This window comes from Paralichthys olivaceus, chromosome 13 (assembly GCF_024713975.1).
Source record: "Paralichthys olivaceus isolate ysfri-2021 chromosome 13, ASM2471397v2, whole genome shotgun sequence".
NCBI classification, from domain to species: Eukaryota; Metazoa; Chordata; class Actinopteri; order Pleuronectiformes; family Paralichthyidae; genus Paralichthys; species Paralichthys olivaceus.
In genome coordinates this window covers 22,673,895-22,699,496 of record NC_091105.1, presented here as the reverse complement: position 1 = coordinate 22,699,496, position 25,602 = coordinate 22,673,895, and the positions used below count along the sequence as shown (strand labels likewise).

The 25,602-nt window shown below is 41.6% G+C and overlaps 1 protein-coding gene across 7 annotated transcripts in view; it reads left to right on the top strand.

Moving 5' to 3' along the window:
• LOC109632018 (proprotein convertase subtilisin/kexin type 4-like) overlaps window positions 1–25,602 on the top strand; it is a 163,432-nt gene that overhangs the window by 109,977 nt on the left and 27,853 nt on the right. For 5 of the 7 annotated variants that reach the window (XM_069537850.1, XM_020091112.2, XM_069537849.1 and 2 more), the window contains one exon: window positions 950–1,063. The exons of the other annotated variants lie outside the window; for them this stretch is intronic. In XM_069537850.1, the coding sequence (XP_069393951.1) occupies window positions 950–1,063 (114 nt within the window). The remainder of the gene's footprint in view (window positions 1–949; window positions 1,064–25,602) is intronic. 7 annotated transcript variants of the gene reach the window in all.

The following is a 25,602-nucleotide window of genomic DNA, read 5'->3' as shown; positions in this document are numbered from 1 at the left end:
TATATCTTTATGCTAATATATGCCATACAGGAGGAAGATATAGCTCAGCGTGACTGAAGAGACATGCGGAATGAATTGCAGTTATGTCATTAGTGATAGGGGGAATTAGCTTGAACTGTGTGGTACACCTTTAATCACCTTTTGTTGTTCTCCTGTAATGGAGAGAAAACTGTACATGCACAGATGGTACAGAGGCAGACAGTGGAGGCATTTCTCCACAGAAGTAGAAAAAAGCTGTTCAGAATGGGTGGCCAAGCGGTTTTCTTAGACTCCATTCAAGTCATTTTCTTAGGGAACAATAATGAGTGGATAAAGCAGAAAAACCCAATTTCCTTTATGCTTTTTATATCCAGTAAAAGCCCTCGTTGACGACCCTTTGGTCTTTTGTTACAGAAAACTGAGCTAATATCCTCCAGCTCTCGGCGCAGTTTAAAGGTCTTAATTGGATTCCATTAGTATATTGCTTGACATGACACTTGAGTCCGCTCTATTAGAATTCCCCTGCCTGGGATTAAAAAGAAGACTTTTTCTACATTCAACTCTCTAGGCTCTTTTGTTGAAGTCTCAAATATTCTTTGTTGGATTCACAATTTTTCGGTGACACCATTATTAAAACCTTAAGCTTGACTTAAACAGGTGCTTTTATGTCTAGAGGACCTGCTGTAAAAGGTATGGCCGTGTCTCAGCTCAGCAGTTTATGTATCAATAAAACCTTAGCATTAATACAGTATAAGCTTTACATGCACGGCTGAGAGAATGTTAAGTCCCATAAAACAGTCCTCCAGCATCTTTCTGCACAAGACGGGAGCTTGTGTTGGGCTCCTGGCAGGTCTCTTCTCAGAGTATCACACAGAGTTGAAGTGTTTCCTCTGTGGTTTCACTTGGTGTAGAACAGGGGCGGAAGGGAGGTTGCGTTTGATGATATTCTGTTTTATGTCCCTTGCCCCAGTCCTGAGCTGACGTGGAGGGATGTTCAGCATCTGATTGCAGCGACAGCAAAGATCCCCGACCCTGAAGTGCCCGGGTGGAAGATCAACGCAGCAGGATACCATGTTCACCATAGGTACTGTGACACACCTGAGCCCTTTCTGCCCACTATTTAAATGAGGCTTGCATGTAAACAGATTGGTGTATTCATAAATCAAACCTTAACATCAGTAGTAGTTTTGTTCCTTAAAGCCACTATGCGTGGCTGAAACCCTTATTGACCTGTTGCTATATGGCCTTCTCAGCAGCATGTGCCTGTCAAGTTTGTCTCTTTGGAGCAATAATCCTAAGAGTCACTCACGTCTGGTAAATATAAGACTTTGTTACTGTGAGGTTTGGACTACCAGCAATCCCTATATGATCTCTAGCTGGGATCATTTCAGCTACATTAAATAGCCTATTTGAACCACCTAAACATCCTTCTACACCCTGGTGTGCTAAAGGTCTTGTGTTGGATTATTTCCTGAAAGGAGCTGTTCCCTAAGCAATACATTTAAGTTCCTGGCAGCTTGTTTGGAACAAAATAAAGGTGTACATTTAGGACAGATTTCTTAATACCTTTATTAGCTGTCTGTGTTTATTTTCTCTATAAGAGAATATTAATGACTGAACAGTTTACCTCTCTACAGTGTACATGGAGATGCAGTGGATGTGGTTGTTAAATGTATGATTACAGTAATTATCCCTATATGATCTCTAGCTGGGATAATTTCAGCTACATTAAATAGCCTATTTGAACCACCTCACGCTCTCAGGAACATAATCATTGAGCCTCTGTAACATAAAACAGTTAAATTCCTTTGTTAAATTAATATTTTTACAATAAAATAAGCTCAAATTAACTGAGAGTAATGGATGTATGCAAAACGCTAAAGGAATAAAGCGCTACCTATAAGTTTACTCAAGTAAAACGATCTGTGATGATCAGGCATCGTCCACCTCACTACTGGGATTTCTTCACACGTGCACACACACACACACACACACACACACACACACACACACACACACACACACACACACACACACACACCTACACACACTCGCCTCATATAAAGCGCTTCAACCACAAAAAGCAGCAGTCTGTTTTATGACAGTTGAGACAGGTGATCTTGTCCAGGGAGGAGTGTCATTGTAATCCTCTAATGTTATTATCACACCCACAGCATGTCTGAGTGTCTGTACCTGCTCTGATTTATACAGACTGAGGCTGGAGGAAATGGAGCTTCTCTCGCTTTCGCTGTATGAAGCATGAATCTGAGAGAGAGAGAGAGAGAGGGAGAGAGCCCTGTGCTCCGTGCTCCTCCAGACATCGTATAAACGCTTTTACAATGCTTTTACAATGTCAGCCAGGCGATGACATATTGGTAATCAGTCATAGCGTTTGTGATGTTTTACCTCTGCTCTCTGTCTCACTCACCTTAAAATTTCCTCCCTTCATCCTGGCTCTGACTCTCTGTCCTCACTTCTCTTTGTACTTTCTGCTCCCCAGTCCTTCCTCTCCTCTTCTTTTTCTCAGTATTATTCCCTCTCGCTGCCCTCCCATTTCTCTCCTCCATCCCCTCTTTCGCAGCATGCCGTGTCATAAAATAGATTGTAATTACTGTGTTGCTGTGAGAAGAATGGATTAATTAAAATATAATGATGCCGATCACACCAGCGGGCGTCTGTTGAAATCTGTCCATTTAGGGGCTGTGGCAGAGGACTTGTAATGCCCTGATCATACTGCCGCGGCCACGCTAATTATGAAGAATGGTTTATTGCACGGGCGAGGACGGATGGACTAGACAGTGCAATGAGCACAGGGTCACTTACCATCAATGAGGTTGTTACAATACGTTAAAGATTAGATATGATATCTGTAATGAGAGGATCCATGTTTAAGAAAATTGAAGATAACACTGCATGCTAAGGTTGGGGTTACTGAGGAAGAGAGGTTATTCTAGAGGTCCAGAGAACATGACGGCACCTCAATAAAGACAGACACAAGAAATGTGGTGTAAAACATAGTGTACTTTGTTTGTGGCTTGATTTATTGGATGATAGTAAATATTTCCTGGAAAAATGGACATCCTTCCACACCCTATTGCCAGTAGACACAAAGGTCTTGTTTTGTGTGGGACTATTTACTAAAAGGAGCAGTTCATTGCTTATTAAGCAATAAATGTAAGTTTCTGGCAGCTTGGTTGGAACAGAATTTAAAAAACTTAGCCTGATCAGTGACAGTCAAAGTAGAATCTAACAAGTTATACTTTATCAAAGTGAAAAACACATTATTGTGCTCATTAATTATTCAATTTAATAAATAAAATTTTTATTTGAATTAAAATATCAAAAATGGAGAGAAAATGTAAGTGAACATTCAATATCTTAAGTAAATAAAAGAACAGAAGTTAAAAATAAATTTAAGCGATAGAATAATTTCATTATGCACAACATAACTTGTTCTTGTTACCCTGGATTCGTTTTATAACAGTGTGTCTTATTTTGTAATGTAATCAAATGTTATGCATTTCAAGTCTTGATCTGAAAATTGGAAGTAGATGTGAAAAGTAGCAGAAAATTCAAATACTCCAGTAGAGCCAAAGTATCTTAAAGCTGTACAGTATCTAAGCAAATGCACTCACTTTACTATCATTCTACAGTATACAAACACAACGAAACAAGATTTTTATAGAGTTATTAAACCAAGAGTTATTACAATACACACAGTGTGGCAGAAAAAAGAAAAAATCTTTCATTCTGTTAAATCATGCTCATTCCTACATAATCAAAGAATATTTTATCTTATTGTCAGTAAAACACCCGAGTACGCCACAGTCCTCTCTCAGTATGTGTCTGTGACACTCAGCTGCAACCACATTGGTTCTTATTGGAGATACAAGTAACAGCTGGTCAGTGTAGTTTTTAGAGAACATAACTCAAACAGGGTCAATAGGTGGGAGCCTATTTTCAGCTGAGGATTAACACACAGTCTCCAGCAAGGTTTTGTATTGTGTGTGGGATTGACTCTAAATACTTGACAAGGTAAGTAGTCTTTTAAAGTCACACATTCTCTGTTTAAACTCAATAGAGAGTATAACCTTTGAAAAAACGTTTCACTGGGCAGTGTGTGTGGATTGGACAGGTGGTTGGAGGGAGCAGCAACTGCATGGCTTTGTAAGAGCTGGAGGCAAAATAGCTGCCTTATAGATCATGGATGAGTTGTATACATGTGCATGTAGATATTGATGTGCGTGTGCGTGTGCGTATATGTGAATGTGGGTGTGTATGTCCTGGGATTTAAGAGGTTGTTGGGTGGGTGGAAGGGGTCGCCTGCATCCCAGAGTTCCCATCTGTTTGACCTCTCCATATAGACTGGGAGCTTTAGAAAACTCTGATGTTGTGGTGCGACCCCACCCGCTATACCCCTCCATCCTCTGCTCCCACCGCTGTGACGACAATAAACATGTCAGCCACCACACGCCAGAGCAATCTGCAATCAGATTTACTGTGCATGAAATATGGTGGTGCTTTTATTGGCGCAAAGCCTTGTCAGTCATAATTTATAGGCTGTTGCCAACGCCGGCTGTGATGTCAGCGAGCTCCCAGCACCCTCAGGAGAATCAAAAGGGGGAGAGAGCGGAATCGATAGGGGTGAGGAGTGGTGGTTGAGTGGGGGATAAAGATATGAGGACAGAAAATGTGTGTGTGTGAGAGAGGGGAGATAGGAAAGGAGTGAGAGAGGAAAGGTATTGGAGACGTGAGGAAAAGAGGGGGGAAAAATAACATGCATCCATCCTGTTCCTCTCTGTGGTGAGTTTATCAGGTTGAGGGAGTGAAAGTGTCAGTTTTTTCCAGGGCCTGTACAAATGGATCTCTGCCTTTCCTCTCCTCTCCTCTCCTTTCCTCTCCTCTCCTCTCCTCTCCTGCAGCATTGCTCTGCAGCCTTTGAACACTGACACCTATTGATCACATGGTCGACAGAGGGGGAAAAAAAAGAGAAATTAATCTGCGATTCACATCTCCACTTGAAGCCTCTCTGACCCAGAAATAGAAAGTGGAGAGTCTGATGTTAGCGGCTTTGCACCAGAGGGTTGACGTACGGAGAAGAAGCAGAACGTCCAAACAGGCTTAATTTCATTTAATCTCCTCTGATAGCATAGGTGAAACTACAGTAATTATCCTGTGGGAGATTTAGATAGAAAATAACAGCAGTGGAACAGATCAAAGAAATGCTGCCCCTCGCTGCAAAGACAAAGTGAATATCAAGGAGAATGCATGAGTGGTGAAATGGTATCTTAAAAAAAACTGGTGTGGCATTAAAAAATGAGATAAGATTCAATCCCTCTTTTGAAAAATGATCCTCCGTTCACAGAGAACTATTAGAATGTTTACATTTGCTGCATTTTGTTCCATATCAAAATAATTAATTGCCTCCATTTTCAAATTAAAAGTACATTACAACACAATTAAGGATGCAAATGAGCCTGGGCCTGTCGCGAGGAGCCAGGAAAAGTGAAAGAGTGACTTTGTTGATGTATGAGTGTTTGCGTGTTTTTTTGTGTATTAGGTGTGTCGCAATGGATCATTGTGCATGGGTGTGTATGTGTGTTGGAATACAGCAAAATGCTGCTGTTGTTGAAGAGAAAGACTCAGTGTGGCTGTGTTGAAATTACATCAGCGCAGGGAAATAAATCAGAGCTCTGCAGTAATAAACAACAGAGTAATTAGGTCATTTTCCCTCAGTAACTGATCGACCAGAGGAGCAGATACTATGTTATTCCTATTGTGTTAAAGGCTTCTGTCTGGGGTGTAAAAAAATCATCCAACATAAACACAACAAGCACTCGTACACATATTTCTCTATCTGTGCCTCTCTTCGAAGGGCTCTGACCTCCATCAAGCCACTTCCATGAAAAATGTCTACATCGCTCTAGAAACGGGGGACAGTAAAACATAATTTTGTCATAACCTTCCCTCTTTGGAGGGAAAACAGATATAAAAGTATATAGCCTGTGGTTTACTGCAAGTCCCCCTCACCCAGCCTGGCAGCAGCACGCAGGGCTGATGAATGCCAGGCGTCGGCCGACTTTTAATTGCTCGTAAATTTTTGATCCAGGGAAACCGCCACGTTCTCCTTGTCCCCGAGCGACATGGTTGACTCAGGAGGGGATAAAAAGAGCCACGGTGAGGAACACAGCGGGGATAGGAGGCGCAGATAGAGAGGATACCGAGCGACACACTAACACGAGCCACATCCTCAGGTGCTCCACAGCAGCAGAGTGTGTGTGTGTGTGTGTGTGTGTGTGTGTGTGTGTGTGTGTGTGTGTGTGTGTGTGTGTGTGTTATGTGTCTTATCAGGAGGGTCCTGTCACAATGAAACACTTCTGATATGATGGATGTTCCTCTCTGAGGACAGACACATCACCCACAAACAATAACACCTTCCGTGACTAGATCTTATTTTATCTCAATATAAATAACACAATTTTTCTTCATTGAAGTGGCCAATCGTGTTCATAAGCATGTTCTCAATTCATACACTGATTTGTCAGTGACTGTCAAATATGTGCAACAGTATTTATGTCAAACATCCCACATGCAAACCCTGTCCCTTACAAATTACATTTGTAAACCACCAATATGCAATGTGTTTTGTAAGCAATGTAATGAGTGTAATGAGTTAATTTTCTTAATTAACATATCTGACACACAAAATGCTGATGCTGTACACAACATTTTAACTAACAGCATATTTCATTAACTTTTTTTCTACCCTCATAGCAACTAAAGCACAGTGCAAGAACCCTGTGCTCTGCACTCATCCATTCACCCAGACCAGCTCCCTATGACTTCTCTAACGTACAAGAAGTGCAGTACAGTACAGTACAGTATAGTACAGTATAGAAAAGCGCAATACGTAGCACAAGGTTTGCACAACACAACTTAAGGTGTTGGGACTGAGCACAAGGAGAAAATTACTTGGATACAAGAAAATACCAAAATGAGTTATGGCTCTGTAATACACAGAGTCTGGTAGAGCGGGACTTCTCTGGCGCTGGTGACCTTGAACTCCTTTACCACGCTGCTGAAGAGAAGCTGGAATCTTGGTGTTGTGACGTGAAAGATTAGCAGAGGCCAGAGCAGTCAAGGGAGGATTCTGTGTTGGTAAATCCAGGCCTTGACTTTTCCTGGGAGCCCTGAATTGTTTACAGTAGAGAGCCAGGTTTGGAAGTCTGCGCTGGTTACTTGCTGAGCAAGTAAGTGTGAAAACATAAACCACAGATATTATATTGTATTTTATATATATTCTTTAAAATCTTGCAGCCCCCTCATTCTTTTCAAGTGGTTCTCTGCAGAGTTCAGTTTGAAAGACGCAGGGTTCTCTTGCGCTGGTGCACATGCCGTGTACATAACTCTAACATAAACCATAACTCAAATGGTATATTTTATGAATGTGTGAGCTGAGGATAAATTGCTGTATGTCATATTAATGTTTCACAGTTTAAGATTTGTCTTGTGCTATCCACTGTGTTGGTGTCTAATAAGCCTTAATTGTAATGGATGTAGTATTCAGAGCGAATTTCTCTGATCATATTTCAGCTTTTGCCTGCAACATGCAGCACTATGACCACACCACATAGTACCTTGTGTTTTGTGTTTCCTTTTAAATTGAATTCCCTATTGTTGATCCTATATAACTCAAAAGGGTACTATTAAAACAGTGAGGGTCTGAGGACACTAGCAAAATCATATGAGTATTGACGACATGATTAATGTCAAGGGTGAAAATATGCTGCAAAAAAACCAATCTAATTTAAAAAAAAGATTAAAATTCTGTATGTGCTCAGTCTAAACTCAAGTTAGTAATTAATTTATTATAGTGGATCAGCTTCATTTTCATATTTCTTAAAAAAATGTCTAAATATCCTCTGGTTCAAGTTTTCCAAATTAAAGGATTTGCTGTCTGAGTTTGTACTGGTGGTCAGAATAAACGTGTACTTTAAATTTAATTAAAACAAATAATAATTACTTGATCAGAAGATTAATTGATAATAGAAATAAGTATTTGTCGCTGCTCTTATTCAGTCAGAACTCTCATTAAGAGTATAAGAGCATGCTAGTGGTCTCTGCAGGCTGTGCAGGGTCTTACTGACCTAACCTGACCTCGACCAGGGCAACTTACTAAGCAGCACTAACATGTTGCTCTAGTATCAGCACTTGAAGAACTCATAGTTGATGACTTGTACTATGTTTGTGCATGCAGAAGCCTGAGGATTGTGTAGCTGTATGCTATTGACAGCCCTTTAATTAAATCAACTTTTTACTCCTCTACTCCACATCAAGCACATCCTGTGGCTGCAGAAACCAGAGAACATCTATCTGAAAGGAAGAAGGGGGTAAATAAAAAAAGGTCCAGTTGCCCGCATTTGCATATGCAGCTCTCCTTATTCTTCTTTTACTGTGGAACAGTCCTTATTGACAGTGTCTCTTCTGTGTTGACAGTAATGGAGATAAGATTGAAAAATGGGCTTTAAAAACTGTCTCTGTAGACTCGTGACTGTTGCCAAGTCTAACAGATGCTCATCTGATCAATTTCTTACCCTGTTTGTCTTCCTCCCGAGATGAAAGTAAGAGGAGATAAATATAGGTTTATCCCACCATTTGCTTGTTCATTGCAGTTAGGTCTGACATCCTGCCGAGGATTTTGATTATTTCCTTCTTCTAGCCTCAGATCTCTATCACAGTTTTTTTGTTTTAATTTATTTTCCCTCTCTCTGTGTGTCTCTCTCTCTCTCTCTCTCTTCCCTCCTCATTCTTCCCCTGCTGTTTGTGTTGTTCCAGTCTCATCTGATGGTTCTCGGCTCACCAGGTCTGGCCTGTTGTGATCTTTTTCCTCCGCACATCGATCTGGCCCCTCCTCCCCCACTAGTGGCCACATCCAGACACACACTGATCATCCACAGGTCACACTCAGGGCCAGAGGTCAGGGGTCAAAGGGAGCTGGCCATGGTGTTGTGTACCTCTTTGTGTGCATGTGTGTGTTTGTTCATGGGTTGGTAGACACATGTGAGAGGAAAGCTCATCAGACGTCTACAGATACAAAAAACACCTACACCATCAAACATAAGGAAATGAATGAATACAGATCTATTTGGTACAACTATGTGAATACATTACAAATCTGCACTTTTCATTTATGCAAATATTCAGAAATTTAGCAAAGTTTATGCTCAATGAGTTCACAATCAGCTTTCTGATAATGAAGTCTGGTGCCTTGTGCAGAAGTTAGGGCATATTTTAAAAGTGAATACAAGGACGTCTTTCCCATTTTTGCCACCAGCTTTCTGATGTTGATGTTTTTCTTTTTAAAATCATACACTTTAAACGTTAGTTTCATTTGTGCTGCCTCCCATATGCCATAACCATATGTTCAGTGTAAATGTAAAAACACATAGGATTCTATATTTTTGGATAAATACAGAGATACGTACAGTAGCTTTATGTTACATCCCAATGACTGAAATCAAATTCAGTTTGGCTCAAAGCGGAATTCTTTTAAGACAAATCCTGCAATGGGGATTTGTTGCCCCTTAAAAACGCATCAGAGCATTTACACACACACATTTTTAAATATAGGGCCCAGATTGCAAAATACAGAAATTACCCTTTAAACAAAGCACAAGTGGCCAACAACAGCTGATTAGACAAAGAAAACACCACTGAGAAGTTTGTCATAGAGAAAATATAACGTTTATAAAAATGACAACATTGATTGTCTTGTAACAGTCAAGATTTAATGTGTTGACATGGTCATCAGGGGCTATCATCGCTGCTGCCCTTCACAGTCTAACTAATACCATGCAGTGCTGCTGCAGGCTGACCAACACATGGACGCACAGCTCACTTCCAGTGGACACAAAGGGAGAGAGATGGGTGAGCCTGATCAACCCCAGTAGTGTCAACCCAATTACTCATTCTCTTAAAGGGCTATTAAAACATAATTGCCCAGCGATTTACATCCAAGTTAACGTGGCCCCGAGATAATTTATTATTTTCCATAAGCCCTTTCTTTTGTGTGCTGACTGAAAGAGTGTGGAGGGGGAGAAAGAGGCAGACTGTAATTTCCTGAGTCATGAAGAAAGGCATGTTGGCAGCCCAGTGTAATTGTTTAAACCCCACTCTCAGACACCTTCCAGTCACCCCCTTTTAATCCTCGTTATCGCTCTCATTAGGCCGAGGTCAGGGGTCAGCCGGCTCCCCCTGCTAGAAACACAAACACTGCGATGGAGAGAGGAAGGGATGGATGATGGGCTGGATGAGGGGACTGGAAGGGGTTGAGCCATGGTGGAGACAGGGATTTCCACTTCAGCACAGTTTTATTTATCTTTTTTATTTGCAGAATAAAGTTGCTTTATTATATTTTATTATTTTACTATGATAAATCCTTATTACTAACATTCACTACACATTTCAAGTAAAATGAGAGAGAGGTAACACGAGTCATGGAGAAATGTTTCAGTATTAGTGGTAAAGTACAGTTTGACTGGCTGATCGTGTGGCAGCAAACATTTTTTCAGAAGTAGACATGAGATCTATTCATGATATGTGACATTTACAGCGACAATATTAAGTAGTACAAAATGTATTTATTTTTTTGCATATATGCCAGTTTGTATATGTTTTCTAATATATATTTTTTCAATTTAATTAAATTTGAGTTGTAAAGCACCAAATTACAACATACTTTATCTTATTATTACAACACTTTCCTCAAAGTGCAGTGGTTTAAAGTGTAAGTTAGAGAGCAGATTTTAAGACTCATCATTTAAAAGAGTATTTTACTCTGGTTTGTTTCAAACAGATCATGAGTCAGTCATGTTTGTAAGTACAACATCCCAGGTTTGGTACAGATTGAGATCTTTGTTGCATGTCATTCTCTCTCTCTCTCTCTCTCTCTCTCTCTCTCTCTCTCTCTCTCTCTCTCTCTCTCTCTCTCTCCAGTCCATCTCCTCTGTCACTGTCAATTAAAGATAAAATGCTAGAAAAACTGCTGAGGTTTCCACTGTAGTGTGGTTGAGAGACACCAAGAGTCCATGGAATATTTTTCCTCAGGCTGACTGTATATGTGATTGGTCCCCACCTTTTAATCAGTTTTTACGCTGGTAACATTTCTGCATGTTGCACATGTGGCCAAATATCTGTGTGTAAATAAGTGCGACTAAATCTTGTCCTTGGTCGCACCGGTTTGATTTGTCTATGTGTATTTTATTGAGTTGTGTCGCCTCTCTCATCTTTTCTGAGTCTGGGAGGGAGACAGAGTCTACACTCACACACACACAGGCCCTGGACCAGCCCCGGCCCCACTCACTCACACACAGACTGGACAGTGAAGCTGATAGAAGAATATGCCACAGATGAACAGTTAAAAAAGTTACTTTTAACAAGTAAATAACAAACTAAGATTTTGTAATGTTTAGGCCCAAAAACTATTTGATCAGGTTTTCTGGAACAAATCAAGCTGACCTCCTCGATGCACAGACCTTTTCACTTTATCACAACCTCATCTTTCTTCCTCCATTCCTCTTAGTCAGCTTATTTTAACATGTCGTTTTGGGGCATTTGCTGAAAAGACTGATGCTGTCTCATATGATGCAATCATGGGATAATAAACTGTAACTGAGTAATTTTAAGCTGCCTGTGCAAATGACCTGTGGGACAGTTTTTGTGGGAGAACAGTCTCTACCCTCTTTGCTGTGATCTTTTTAATCTATGTTCACATCATACCTGTACATGCGTCTTTTCACTTGCAAAGTCATTTGCACAATTTTCAGGACTTTTTGTGCCTTACATATGGTTATTTGCTGTATGCCAGGAACCTGTCTTCAAGCCCATCAGCTATTGTCTGACAGTAAATTAGCATCTAGGGGCAATGGCCAATATTTTGGGGCTTCCAGTATTTAGCAGATATCCAGGCCAAGACTCTGTCTTCCATTTGACTTACACTGTTTGCACTCCCTGTTTTTTTAAACACGAGTCAAACCTTTCTCCACACAACAAGCAAACTGTGATACTTTCTGCTTAGCTCCAGACAATACTTTAGCTAATCCCTATTTACAGCTGCCTGCATATATGAATGCCAATAAACAAAAAAGCCAATAACGATGCATTTCAGTCAATGTGTTGTGCCTCTTTCGCTCGCTGGACTGTTTACCTGCAGGCAACCAGAGAAACTGAAACCAGCACCAAAATCTTGTCCCTTGCTCACAGATTCGGCATAAATGTAGAATCTGTTTATAGAGATAAGCCAGGATCAGATATGTCAGCCACGTGTATGGATGTGTGTCTATCTGTTTGCATCTCGGCCTCCTTCGAATTTCAGAACTCTCCAGGAACTCCAGTTCTTTCTGTTTCACTTCTATCGTTTTTCTGGAGCCTGCACACGTCTTCCTCTGCATGGTCTCTGTTAGTTTATGAATATGATTTATAAAGTCGTGGGGAATAAGAATGATTTTTGCTCAGACATGCTGTACGGTGTCTTCGAATCAGTTCTTGCATCCATTTTCATTCACTAACTTTCATTCTATTGTATTTGTATGGAATCAAGCCACTTCAAAACTTGCCTTGTACATGTTTACAGTCTACATTGTGTATAACTTCATTACATTCTGCTCGTGTGCATTCAATGGGAAGACTGTGTTGTGTTACTTATCTGTAAAGACTCTTATTTGCTGTCTTCTATTGTTTCCTCTTTGTTTATTCTCAATCTCCTCCCACCCATCCATCTTTGCCTGATCCCCCTCACCTCTGATCTGTTTGCAGGAATCACAACCTTGCTTCCCCCAGTGTCCCTCTCTATTTAAACCTAATGGAGATCAATTAAAGTCATTAAGGGCTTTTCTTAAACAAGGCCAGGCTACTGAATGCGTTAGCAGCCCCCCGTCTGTCTCTATATATAGTATAACATACGTCTTTCTCTCCCCCGCCTTATAAGGGTCTGTTGGGGTCCAGGGTATTTCCAGGGTCACATCAATGAACAGAACTGCTGGCTGCTCTAAGAGCTGACATCTGAGGACAATACCCATAAGGTTGCATTGATTCTGTCAATGGGTAACTCTTGGGCTGACATTCAGTATGTAAGGGACAGCATAGTAATATATAATCAGAGACATTGTTATAGATAAAGATGAATTTTGAGAAAGCACATCTCAACAGCAATTGGGTGGATTGTCATGAAATGTTGACACAATCCCTCAGAGTAATTTGGCGAAACTCCTGACTTTTATTCTAGCAAAATCATCAGATCTAAATTTTAACTTGTTTAGTATGTTATCTAGCAAATAATTAAGTCTTTTTACAGTGAGCATCACAGCCTCATAGAATTGTTAGCATTGCTGATTTTTCTCACCTTCCTTGATCTGGACCTTCATACCAAAATACCAGGTGTGAAATGTGCCTTGGACCACTGTCCGGACCTGTAGACCAAACTTTTGTCTGACCAAATGTCTTCTCAAACTTAACCCTGCTTTGGATTATTTCCAGTGTGAAAACCTATTTGATTGGGTACATTGGACACTTGAGATAGCATAAAAAAATAGAAGAATTCAAATAAGCAGAAGAAGCTCACAGGCATTCTTTTACTCTTTCCCTCTGGCAATATAATGTTTAAAGAACAAGGATGTCAATTTGCTGGGAGTAATAAAATGATGATATTAGAGTGGCAACACAATTAAAGTTTAAGTGGATAGGTCCATTCATTTTCTCTCTAGAAGGAAGATTACTTTTTTCTATGCAACTTATTCAGAGAAGTTAGCAAACAATTTCAATTTTAATTTATTATTTAATCAACGCAATAGCTGAAGACGTGGACGACAATATACATAGCCCAAGTAGGTGATGACCACTAGATGTATGCAATTCATACAAAAGCTTATATTCCGCTCCATGAATTGCAGTGTGAAACCAAAACAAAAACACTATCACAAAAGTTGCGGTCAGAGCGTCACAGAACGATCTGGCTTCTTTAGCACTAGAGAACTGTTCTTCCTCTCAACTCAGAAAACAGGTGATGTGAGAGAGCGATAAGAGAGACGGAGAAGAAGAAGTGACCCATTCACAGGACAGCAGGGAGCCTGATGGTGTTACTGTGAGCTGACAGGACTGTCAACACACTTTATACAGCAGACTGTGTGTGTGTGTGTGTGTGTGTGTGTGTGTGTGTGTGTGTGTGTGTGTGTGTGTGTGTGTGTATATTACATACACTGTGTGACTGAGAGCATATCTGTACAGAACATGTGAGACCATGCATTAGCCTGTTTGTGGGATTTTGTTTAGGTGTGATACACCACGTGTGAATGTACATAACTTAAATTCAAGTGCGAGACTATTGAGTGTGTGTCTAATAATGCATCTGGAAGTGTGTTAAGGAGGCCAGAGCTAAATTAAATCTCACCACGTCTCACTTCTTTGCATGTGTGTGTGGAATGTGTTTCATTAGTCGCAGCTTCACGTGCTCGTCTGCAGCTTCAGTAGTGTAGCAGCCAGTCTGGTGCAGGGACAAGGCGGGAAGCTCCCGATCACTCAGCCTGGGCTCTACCTCCCTCTCCATATGGCCACAGAATTCCTCCGCTGCCTCCCCAGGCCTCTGCCAGTATGAAAAGCAATTGTGTGGAATGTGTAGGAATTAAGTATCCCATCATTCAGCGCAGACATGCAATTAAAGAGCTGCAGCCGTCACTCGCAGTAGACATCATGTGAGTCATGTCTTTATAACTCAGCACAGCGGATGCCTGACATTTTTTTGTTTTTTCTTAAAAACAAAAAAATGTCAGGCGCACAATTAATAGTCTCACACACTTCCTGACTTCCATTTGCAGTACACACTTGTTTACACATATTCAGAAGAAACAACAATCGGTCTATTTTAACACAATCCTTGTGTGTTGGTTGCTGCAGTATCCTCGTGTCCACACTGGGCTTGAAGGACCTGATCGCTTCCTACACCACAACAGCTCCAGATTTCATGCTGTGATGAAAGGAACATTTAACGAAAGAAGAGTAGACAAAAACTGTGTGCGTGGGATAAGGGATGTCAGGAGGACCGATACTTTGGTACCAAGTAAATGCCAAAATTATTAAAACATATCATGATATTTATTTATCTACAGTAACGTAGATAAAGCAGATGTTGTAAGCACCGCAGATTTTGTAAGCAAAAACAAGACACCAACAGCATCGACGGCACCAACGACATCCTCCGCATTTTCTCAAGTCTGTCCGTCTGTCTCTCCCGTCACCAAAAACGAAGGATTAATCCTGGAATGTTATCGATGTAGCTCTTAGACTGTGTGTGTGACTGTCGGACCAATGACAATTTGGTCAGACGAGAGCATTGTCACTCAACAAATTAACCAGTCAACTGGTAGACTACAGCCCGACAGTTTGGATGTACTGTAATGGACAGTGTTGCAGAATGACAGGTGCCATTACTCAGACTGGGAAAAACAAAGTGATGACTTAATACTTAAAAAGATTGTCAGTTGATTTGTCAGACACAGACTGATGAAGTCTCACATTAGTTTTGTAAGTAAAGGATCATTTTAAGGCAAACAGTGACAGGCACCAGTCATTCTTTCATTGTACAGATAGACATGTTAATATTATGAATAGGCTTAAATAATTAAAACAGAACTCATCCTCCTATAATGTACTCTCCTCATGCAGGTAAATATAAGTGAACAAGCTGTGTATTAAGAGACGGGATAAAAAATTGTTTTTAAATGTTGGCATTTTAAGAGAAGCAAGGTCGTGCAGATCATATGAAATGATAGATGTAAAGTGGATTAATTCCTGGTACTGTACTTACTGTACATTTACACTGAGCAAACTACTTTGTGTATTGCATGGCAGGAATACACATTGTGATGAGTTAGTTTAACATTTAAACTTGTATAAAGTGGCCTCACTGAGACATTTGAGTCATTGGACAAAAAAGAGAAATTACACAAAAAGTGCTCTAAAATTGATAATAATTATTATACATTTTACTTATAGAGCGCTCTTTAAAATACTCAAAGACACTTTACAAATGTTTAAATTTATATAAAAGCTGCACACTAAATAAACCTAGAGCACACAACATATATCACACAATGAAAGCAGTTCTGAAAAGTTCCGTTTTGATTTGTGATTTGAACATTGTGAGACTGGTGCAGTCCCGGATGTGTTTGGGGAGAGAGTTCCAGAGGGAGGGGGCAGCTATGGGCAGCTATGATATTTGATGATTGAATCCAAAGTATAAAAAACTACATGAGAACTTACAGAGACCCCAAAGGACCTTTTACATGAAACAAATGGAACCTTAAATAAATGCCCTGACTATACAGTTATAATGTGGTGTTGTGGAAGTCCTCTTGAAGTACCTCTCCTGCTACAGTGTTTACTCAATGAAGAAGTCGTGCTCGTCTCTGTAGTATTTCCTCCGGTTTGTTTCTATCTCTTCTGATAGCTCATATCAGTCTGTTCACAGAGCTAAGCTTGAGTGGGCTACAGTGTAAATATCCCAGACCTATTATTAATCCAACTAAATGTTCCTCGCCGCCGTCAAGCCACTAAGTACAAAATGGTGAATTGCAGACACGAAGAGAGATAATTGCCATTCACACTGGAAATTTGGCAAGCGCCTTCCCCACGAGACCCGGATGAAATGGTGCTTCAACCCCCGAAACTGTCATTCTTAATGAAATGGTAATTACAAACCCAGTGGAACAGCTGAGGGGGCTGCCGGGGCCCACGGAGCCCAACTACCAGAATAAACCTGCTACAACAACCTGCAGAGGCGAGGGAGAGAGGGAGGGAGGAAGAGATAGGAGGTGGAGAAGGGGGGGAGAAAGACGGCATGAAGCAGGAGAGTGGATCAGGTAGGCACTAACACCAGGAATATGAGATTTATTTCAATTGTGAAATGTAATACACACTACAGCTTGGAGTGTGCTGTATGCTGGGACCCTCATCAATAATGCCTGCTGTGTGCAAGGCAGGGGTGGGGGGGTTGGTTAAAAGCACCCACACATCCTGGGTAATTGATTGCTTTGTAAGTGAACGTGTCTTTAACCTTTGGGAGGTCAGACCCAGTCGGACACCATCAGTTCTGCCTGGGGTTGAACCGCTTCCAGCCGTTTGTCTTCCGCTGCTCCCTCGTCTCAGGGCCCATTTGTCAAGCATGAGATGTTTTGGGTGTTTAGATTACAGGCAAGATGGGAAAACAAAGGCAAAATGCCACCCCAAACAAAAGGCCCGAGCCTGGATCTCCCACTGATCTCAGGCCGGGCAGGAGGCCAGCTACCTGGGGTGCTGAAACTCAAAGAGGGGAGGAAAGGGAGGGGCGACTTTGCTGAAACAGAGCCACAATGAAGCCCCCGAAACACAGCCACTGTGGAGCTTGAACCAGAGCCAGAATGGATGCTGAACAGGAGCCAATGTGAGAATTGAACGACAGCCAGCGCGGTGACATGAGATAGAGTCAGAATAGCGCCTTGAGATGCAGCCAAAATGGCAGCCAGAGACTCGGGGGGATAGGAGGGAGCTTGGGGCGGCTAACTGTTTTCTTCACGGCAATACTCCTCATCACTGGAGGTTTTAAAGTGTCCCTTTGCCACCCTCCCAGGTACTTAGGCCTGTCTGTCTGTCAGGCTGTTAGAGAGTGACTAAAGATGATTTATCTCATAGATTATCTGGGCCGCTAGCTACACCGTCACTCATATGATGCCCTGGAGACACAGGTCACAAACAGACAACACCTTATAGGACCAACACTCTGACACCTTCATTTCTTATACGGGACGAGCCAGTTATATGTGACCTGCACCTTTTAACACTTTGACAGGAGATAGTCAAACTCCCATTTGTTGAGCACAGATTGTGGCTCCGTGTTTATTTTCAGATGTGATATTTTATCACCATAACGTAAAAGCAGCTTGTTATTGCATGTTTGTGTCAGTGTGTTTTTTTGTAACGGGGAGGCAGCACATGCAAGAGTGTGTGTGTAGGTGTGTATGTGTGTGCGTGTGTGTGTGTGCGTGTGTGCGTGTGTGTGTGTGTGTCAAAGCACAAAGTGCTGTGTGTGCCTGCCAGTTCCATCTGCTGTTCTGTTCCCATAGACGTGATGTACCTGCCACTTCTTTCCTCATCTAAGGTGTGTGTGTGTGTGTGCGTGTGCATGCTTTTGTGTGTGTGTGTTGTACCCATCCTGTTGTTAGATCTGACAACCCCTAACATGGGTTTGTGGTGAAAAAAGGAGGGGAATACTCTCAAGTTGCACATCCCACCCTGAGTTTGACAAACTATCTCGAACTGTGGCAAAGCAACTCTCTGAACTCACACTCCTCACCTCTTTCCTCGCCACCCAAGCTTCAGCACAAACACCAAAACAATGTTTTGTTAGATACCTTTAAAAAAAACAAGGCTATACTGAATATATCGTAAATCAAGGTATTACACGGTAAAAGCAAGCACAACCGACCAAAAATCAGAGAAACACAGTAAGAGATTAATTGTTGGATATAGTTGAACATTTAGCAACTAAAGAGTCAGATTATTCCTTCAGAAAACAGCAGAGACCAAAAACAGGGCTAAAAGAGAGTAAATATTAGTTGCTAAAACTTTTTACCTACATGTCCCAAAAAACAATTTTTACCCATTTTTATTATCATGTATAGTTGTTAGTTGATTGTATTAAAACAAAAACTATGCCACCTTGTAAGTGGTCCATGATTAGCTGTGTCTTTGCAATACATTTCTTCTATGTACTTTTCAGAGCACATTTCTTCTCTCCACTGTTCTGATCCAGGTTAGTTGGGCTCACAGAACCCTGAAGCTCCACCCCTCTGCTGCAGAGCCAAGCACATGACTTGTTTATTCAGAAATTTGTCATGTGTCCAAATTGCACACACACATACAGACATACAGCATTATAATTACATTAGATTAGATTTTTTGATGTGCGCTGCCTGCTGTGGTCCCATTTCTTCTCCTGGTAAGAGTGTCTGTTTCTCTGAGTATTCCCTGGCGTTAGTTTGCTCAGTCAGTATTTCACTTGACTAAAAATGAAGCTGTGCGCTGTGGAGAATATCTGTAGCTCGGCTCCGCTCTGCTCACATTTTAGAGAATTTAATTAATAGCTTCCTCATGTAGATGTATCATTTCACAAACAGCTTATAACATTTTATTAATCAGTGTTAATTTGTATGACCCTACCCACCCAATCCACAGATTACGTGCAGTGCCCGAGGGATACTGTCCATGTACAAACTGTGTTTACAATGTATATAAAGCTTGGATTATAATAAAAGACCACAACACTCCTTTTTCACTCATACATTGTGACCTGGGTCTGGTGAAGCTGATGCACTGCCCTGGCACTGGTCGCTCTGTGATTTGTTTAACCAGTATAACTTACTTTGAAGGTCATGCTAGCAAGTAGTGATTGAGGGAATACATGGAGAGGTGTTGTCAACTGCATGAGAAGACTTGCTCTGTTTCAGTCAATAGTGAGAACTTAGTTGAGATTTGCATTTGCTGTTGTTTTCGTGAATCTAAAGAAAACACATCTGGCTTTCATCCCGCTCTCCTCATCTGCCTGGTAACAGGGAGAGAAGGCACTAGCTCAAATTTAGGGTAACCCTTAAAACTGTGACCTACTGCCCTAACATATATATTCAGGCTTTCTCCAAATTCCTCAGGACCTGTGGGCCTCGAACCCAAAGATAAATTTCCTTTAAAGGGAAGATAACACATAGCATTTCAGACACAACACTAACAAGTTCACTGTATCATTTTTATGATAATTAAAGGTATATATATAAAATATAGCTCAACATATCATTTTTAATGATTATTGATAATAATTTATATTGTCTTCAGACCAGGTTTTTGTTGACCAGTCACTTTGTACTGCAGCTCTACTAAATAGCAGTTTGCCAACAGTGCCTGACCACACTTCATTCTATGACCAACATTCCCATGGACTCTCAGATTTAAGGGCATATATTCTATTTGCACAATTGCATGTGTTAGATCCGGACCTTAGTGAACTTGTAAGTCTCTTTACCTTAGGAGGATCAAACAAGAAACAAACCACAGTTTAAGTAGAAAAAAATCTGAATTTCCTCCGATTTTTCATCGTGAAGAAAGTTCAGAAAATACGATCGACCCAGTCTGGTTTGTTTCTGTTTCAGGTGTGAAAAGACTCAAGATCAATAACATCGCAATTCTGTCAGCTCCATGAATTCCAGATGAATATGTGGATCAGTTGTAGTGTGTGTGTGTGTGTTTGTTTTAATATGAAACACACCTAATGCATTCTGGCAAGCCATTTCCATTTCATGCAAGGCCATGGATCGTCCAGGGGCCACTCTCTCTTGCTCTCTTACTCCCTCTGTCTCACACACACACACACCCACATTGTAAGCATTGTAAAACTGGCCTCACGTCTCTGCCCCAGCCAGATAGATTAATTAATTATCCAGGCCTCCTCATTTTCCATTGCTGAGCCAATTACTCCGTGGCTGAGCCTGTGGTCCATATACATGTGTTTAAGTAGGGAGAATAAGAGTGTGTGTATTTGTTCCGAGTACCATACACACACCAACAATCCCACCATCATTTCATATTAGAGTAGCTGTGCAATGATATTATTTCCTGTGAAAGGAAAGTAAATCTATGTGTGGAGACATGATTTGGTTTGTATAGACAAAGATGGTTCTATATCAGAACATCACGTCATTCTTTACTTTCTTCTTCAACTTTTGCGATGTGGCTCAACTGAAAATGTTCCTGTCCTTTGAAACCATGAACTACTACATTGCCCCTGTGAGTTTGTCTGCATGTAGTGCGTGCCTGTGTGTGTGCGTGCATATATGATTGATGTGTCAGCAGATAAATTGGGCTGAATTAGCCAAGAGTGTGTGTGTGTGTGTGTGTGTGTGTGTGTGTGTGTGTGTGTGTGTGTGTGTGTGTGTGTGTGTGTGTGTGTGACATACACTGGTTCGCCCTGAGGGACAGGGGAAGCAGAGCGCTGCACCTCCTGCAGGGGGTGCCATGTCTCCCGGCAGGGGGGTTCAGCAGGCAAACAGAGGGGTTCCGTATACCCTCCACACACACACATCCCACCCCATCCACCATACTGAGCTGATGGGTGGGGGGCTTGTAGGGACCCTGTGCTCTTCTAAAGCTCCACTGATGAATAATACATGTACAAATAGCAATCTTGATATTTTGCTAGGGGTTAGAAAAGCAGTTGAAAATTTAAAATAAAGTTTTACAACAACATCTGCACTTATAACCTTCTCTACTCCTCTTTATTCAGAGTTAACATTGGTGACTTTGCTCTGGCTGTAGTCTCTGTGGAACCAATCAATATTCACCAGTAGCATTTCATTAATGCTCTGTTTGGGGTTTGAGACCCTGGACTTAACAAGGTAAAGTATTCATACTTAATGGCTTTAAAGATACTTGCTTAAAAATCTGATCAAAATTTCGTTACAGAAAATATTACTTCTGTTTGGGGTCTTGGAGACTCCTGCTGCAAATCATTCTTAATACAATAACAGCCAATGCTAACTGGTTTAAGCATCACTCTATATAGCCATTTTCAGGTACCCGGAGATTTGGCCGTGGATTTTACTCAGAGTTTCCCTTTTTACACATGTACAACACAGCTGGAGGTTCTCTGCACAGACGTGTTCACAACAGCAACAAATCCCCTGCATTATTCAGGCGAGAGGTGGGCACCGTCATCAGCTCTTATGACCACAGACTCTCTTTACATCTTCGGCATTGTCTTCTACGTATCGATGCCTCTTTTTTACTGGGAGATAATTGTTTTCTTTTTTGTTAGTTTTTTAAAATATTTGCATCTGTCACGCTTTAGAAGCATCATCAACCCCCTCACTCGCTCGCGGTGAATCCCCTGCTGTGTTCACACATTGACTTCTCCCAGATAACAACGGACATTATATGGGGGCCAAGTCCGTAGAAACTGCGGAGCATCTAATTCTTACATTTGCGTTCACATGCACCTCTTCCAGAGAAAATACGGAGGAGCACTCCTCCTCTAAATCCCAGTTGACTATGTTTCGGTTTTTGCTATTCCAGTTTGGTCATAAGAGGTCTATCTTGGTATACCTGTAGGTTCTAGTGACCCCACACATAAGCACCAAAGCACCATAATACCATCATATAGGATAATACTGATCCTAACTCTTAGACCATTAATGACTTTTGGGCTAACAAAAATAATTTACAAAAACATGAAATATTTATTATGTTACTGTATTTTGTCCATTTTATTTAGTATACAAACCAAGTTTAAGTTACCAAGTGTAACTGTTGCTGACATTTTTACACATGCATACATATGGTTGAATAAAATATATATATATGTATTTGGTCAAGTTGCTGTTTGTCTGTTTTACACATACAGAAGTGGAGACTGTGAGACAACAGTGCAGTAGAGCCAATGCAAACAAAACACAAGAGTTAATTTTATAAATAATAAACAAAGACTATTATTTTTACATTGTTAGATGTAGATTCCTGTATATCGACGTGTAATCCAATAGTGCAATCATACAATTATTGGTCATGTTGCATTTTTGTGTTGAATACAGAACGTTTGAACTTGATGTAGCTCCCATGATGACTTCAGTTGTCATACTGCTCGATAAACACATAAAAACAGACTTTGTTTTTGATGTTTTATTACATTTCAGTTTGCTCGATCACATTTAGTGACACGGCATCAAAAACCTGTCCCTTTGAAGAGGCAAACAAAGACTCCCGGTTCAGTGTTTGCTTTGTCCGGAGTGAAAGGAAAAGCACTCGGGACTCGGGAGGGTATCGTCTGCCAAGCTTGTAGTGCAGCCTTACTCGCCCTCACACTCTCTCCCTCCCTCTCTCTCTTTCTCCACAAGGGCAGAGACATCTAAAAGGACTGTACCTTGGTATGCGTCCAACAAAGGCTCTCTGCTGAATTTCATCCTCTTTTGAATTTGTGTTTGAATAACACAAGAGCTACAAATCAAAATATGTTGGACACTGAGAGTGAGGTCATGGGATGTAGATCATTGTGGCTTCCAGAGAAGTCTCCTTGAGGATGGGAAGGATGGCTGCTACTTTGACTGATGGCTGTAGAGACTGAGAGAGCCGTTTGGTGCCCATTCTCCTGAGACTTATGTCCATGCCTGTGCCAAACCCCTCATTCCCCCCCCCCCCCCCCCCCCCCCCCCCCCCCCCCCCTGCCATATATTTCATTAAACTTTCAACTCTTTGCAAGGTAATTCGCTTGGCATTTCGAGGCTATGCTGTTGAATGCTGCTGAGTGGCTCTCTCTCTGTAATTTCATGTCAGAGCAGATATTTACCTAATACAGTCGTAAAAAGTATGCTCCAAATCTTCTGTGTACAAAAACACACATTCAGAACAGTGAAATGGATGAAACTGTGGCACATCCTACAAAGCTGAGCAGTGCGGCGCAGCATTTCATGGTTACAGCCTTGCAGGTCCCAGTGGCACAGATATAATTAAGACCTCCTCTTAATTACTTAATAAGCCTAATTAGTAACATTTCCGAGCAGCAGATTTGGCTGTAAGAGCGATGGAAATCAGACGAATGTTAAGTCTATTTGTTATTTCATTTAAATCCTAATGTTAATGAAATTAGAGCATCATGATATAGGAAAAACAAACCACACAGGGATTGACCATAGGGTTAATGCTGGTTTTTATGCTCCTGATAAACATTCAATTAAATAGTACCAAAGGGTGGACAAAAAAAAATCATAGAAAACAAGAGTAAAACAATTTTTTGTTGGCCGCTCAAGTCATCAAGCATTTATTGTATCCACTCTTTCTTCATTTTTAATTACTCCATGGCCAGATGTGAGGGAGAGGTGCGTGACGCTCACCGGGGGTCTGCAATGTTGTTGTCTAAGGCAACTAACTAAGGCAAGCCCACCAATCATGCACTGGAGCTGCTGCTGCATTCTTGGCCACTTAATTAGAAGTTGTTGATACCACAGAAGGTGTCACCAACCTTTTCAGGCACTGAACAGATGGTGTCCCCGCTTTTTGAGGTCCTGCCAGTGCCCACTCTGGGGCTCCTGGGAAAATGACCTAACTCACAGGCAGCTGCTTAGTGCGGCTTGAGTGATTCTTTACAGCCACTTCTATTCGGGAGGACTTAGCAGGACATACCAGTGCAAACAAGGGGTGAGAACGCCATACTTATGTCCCCCAGAAAGCTGCAAAAAATCTGTTTTGGTTTCAGCGTTGCAGTTGTTAAAGCTGTGGTTTTTAACGGCGTGTGTAGAGACGAGGCAAGACCTCGACCCCTGGAGATCTTGATATCTCTGTGCTAGCCTGGTTTGTGTGCACCTTTCTCCGCCGCTGGCAGATGGTGTGAATATCAACAGAGAAAGGACCTGGGAAGGCCTGCAGAACAAAAAGTGAAAAGGGTTCCTCGACAGTTACAAAGAGGCCCCATGGATAGGTGGGGGAGTGAGTGGGGGTGGCCGTCACCCTAATGGATAAAGAGATGGAGGGAGTAAGAGTTTGCTAGGGCATTCGGCGTCAGCGAGTGAGAGTGGATGGAGGATAAGCGAGGGCCGCAGATTCGATATGTGTGGAGGCGGGGGGTCGGGGTTTAACATGCTTCGTGCTGCGTGGACAGAAGATGTGCTGTCACTCTGTAGTCGACTTGGCTCAACCTCCCTCCAACCACGCAGGAGGTGGAGAAAGAACAAGTTGAAAATTGGATGGCTGTGTTATGTGACTAATTGCTTGATATGCATTACAATACGTGGGTTTCATCTTAAAGACATTTTAATCTTAAACATATTTTTTTACGGAAAATCCAGGACAAAAATCCTGTGATTAAACTGCTCGGGAATGTAACAAATCACTACAACAATGAATGTTGTTCTGTTCTCATTTCTGTTTGAAGAAAACCACAAGCCTCTAGCTCAAAGTAGCAGTGTGCTTGCTCTCCTGTTGATGAGATGGCTGAAAAGCTCTCAAGTCTTCTTGAAAAGTGGTTCAGTGGGGGACAAAAGATCCATCATTTTCATCATGTTGTGTCGTGGGTAAACCTGTTTCCTGCAGCTTTATCTATCAGATGTATGTCCGCGTGGGTTTATAGACATGGAGCCCGGTCTGGCCCGATCGATCTGCTGGAGCTATGGCACTTAATAGGTGCACCGCTCTCGCTAAGGGGTACAGGGTGCTTCTGCTCCAACTCTTCGCCGCTTTCACAACCTCCCAGAATGACCTTGAAGTTCAGGAGCGCACCTCAACCCTGCACACCCGTCTGCCTAATGCTATTATGCTGGGCCCTACATGCTAAAAGTCATTGGTGGTGATAGTGGCTGATTAGATTGTGTCCATTGATCGTGCGGCGTGCTGTTAGGACGAGGACGATGTGGGCTGCAGCTCCTGCCTCTCTTCCTCACGCACACTGACAGTCTGAGACAGAGGAGATGGAGCCCCATGCAGGGCAGCAGATTGAGTTATTGATCAGCCCTCTCCGTTCTCCTGTCTCGGTGTCTCTCTCTGCTGCTGCTGCTGCTGCCGCAAGAG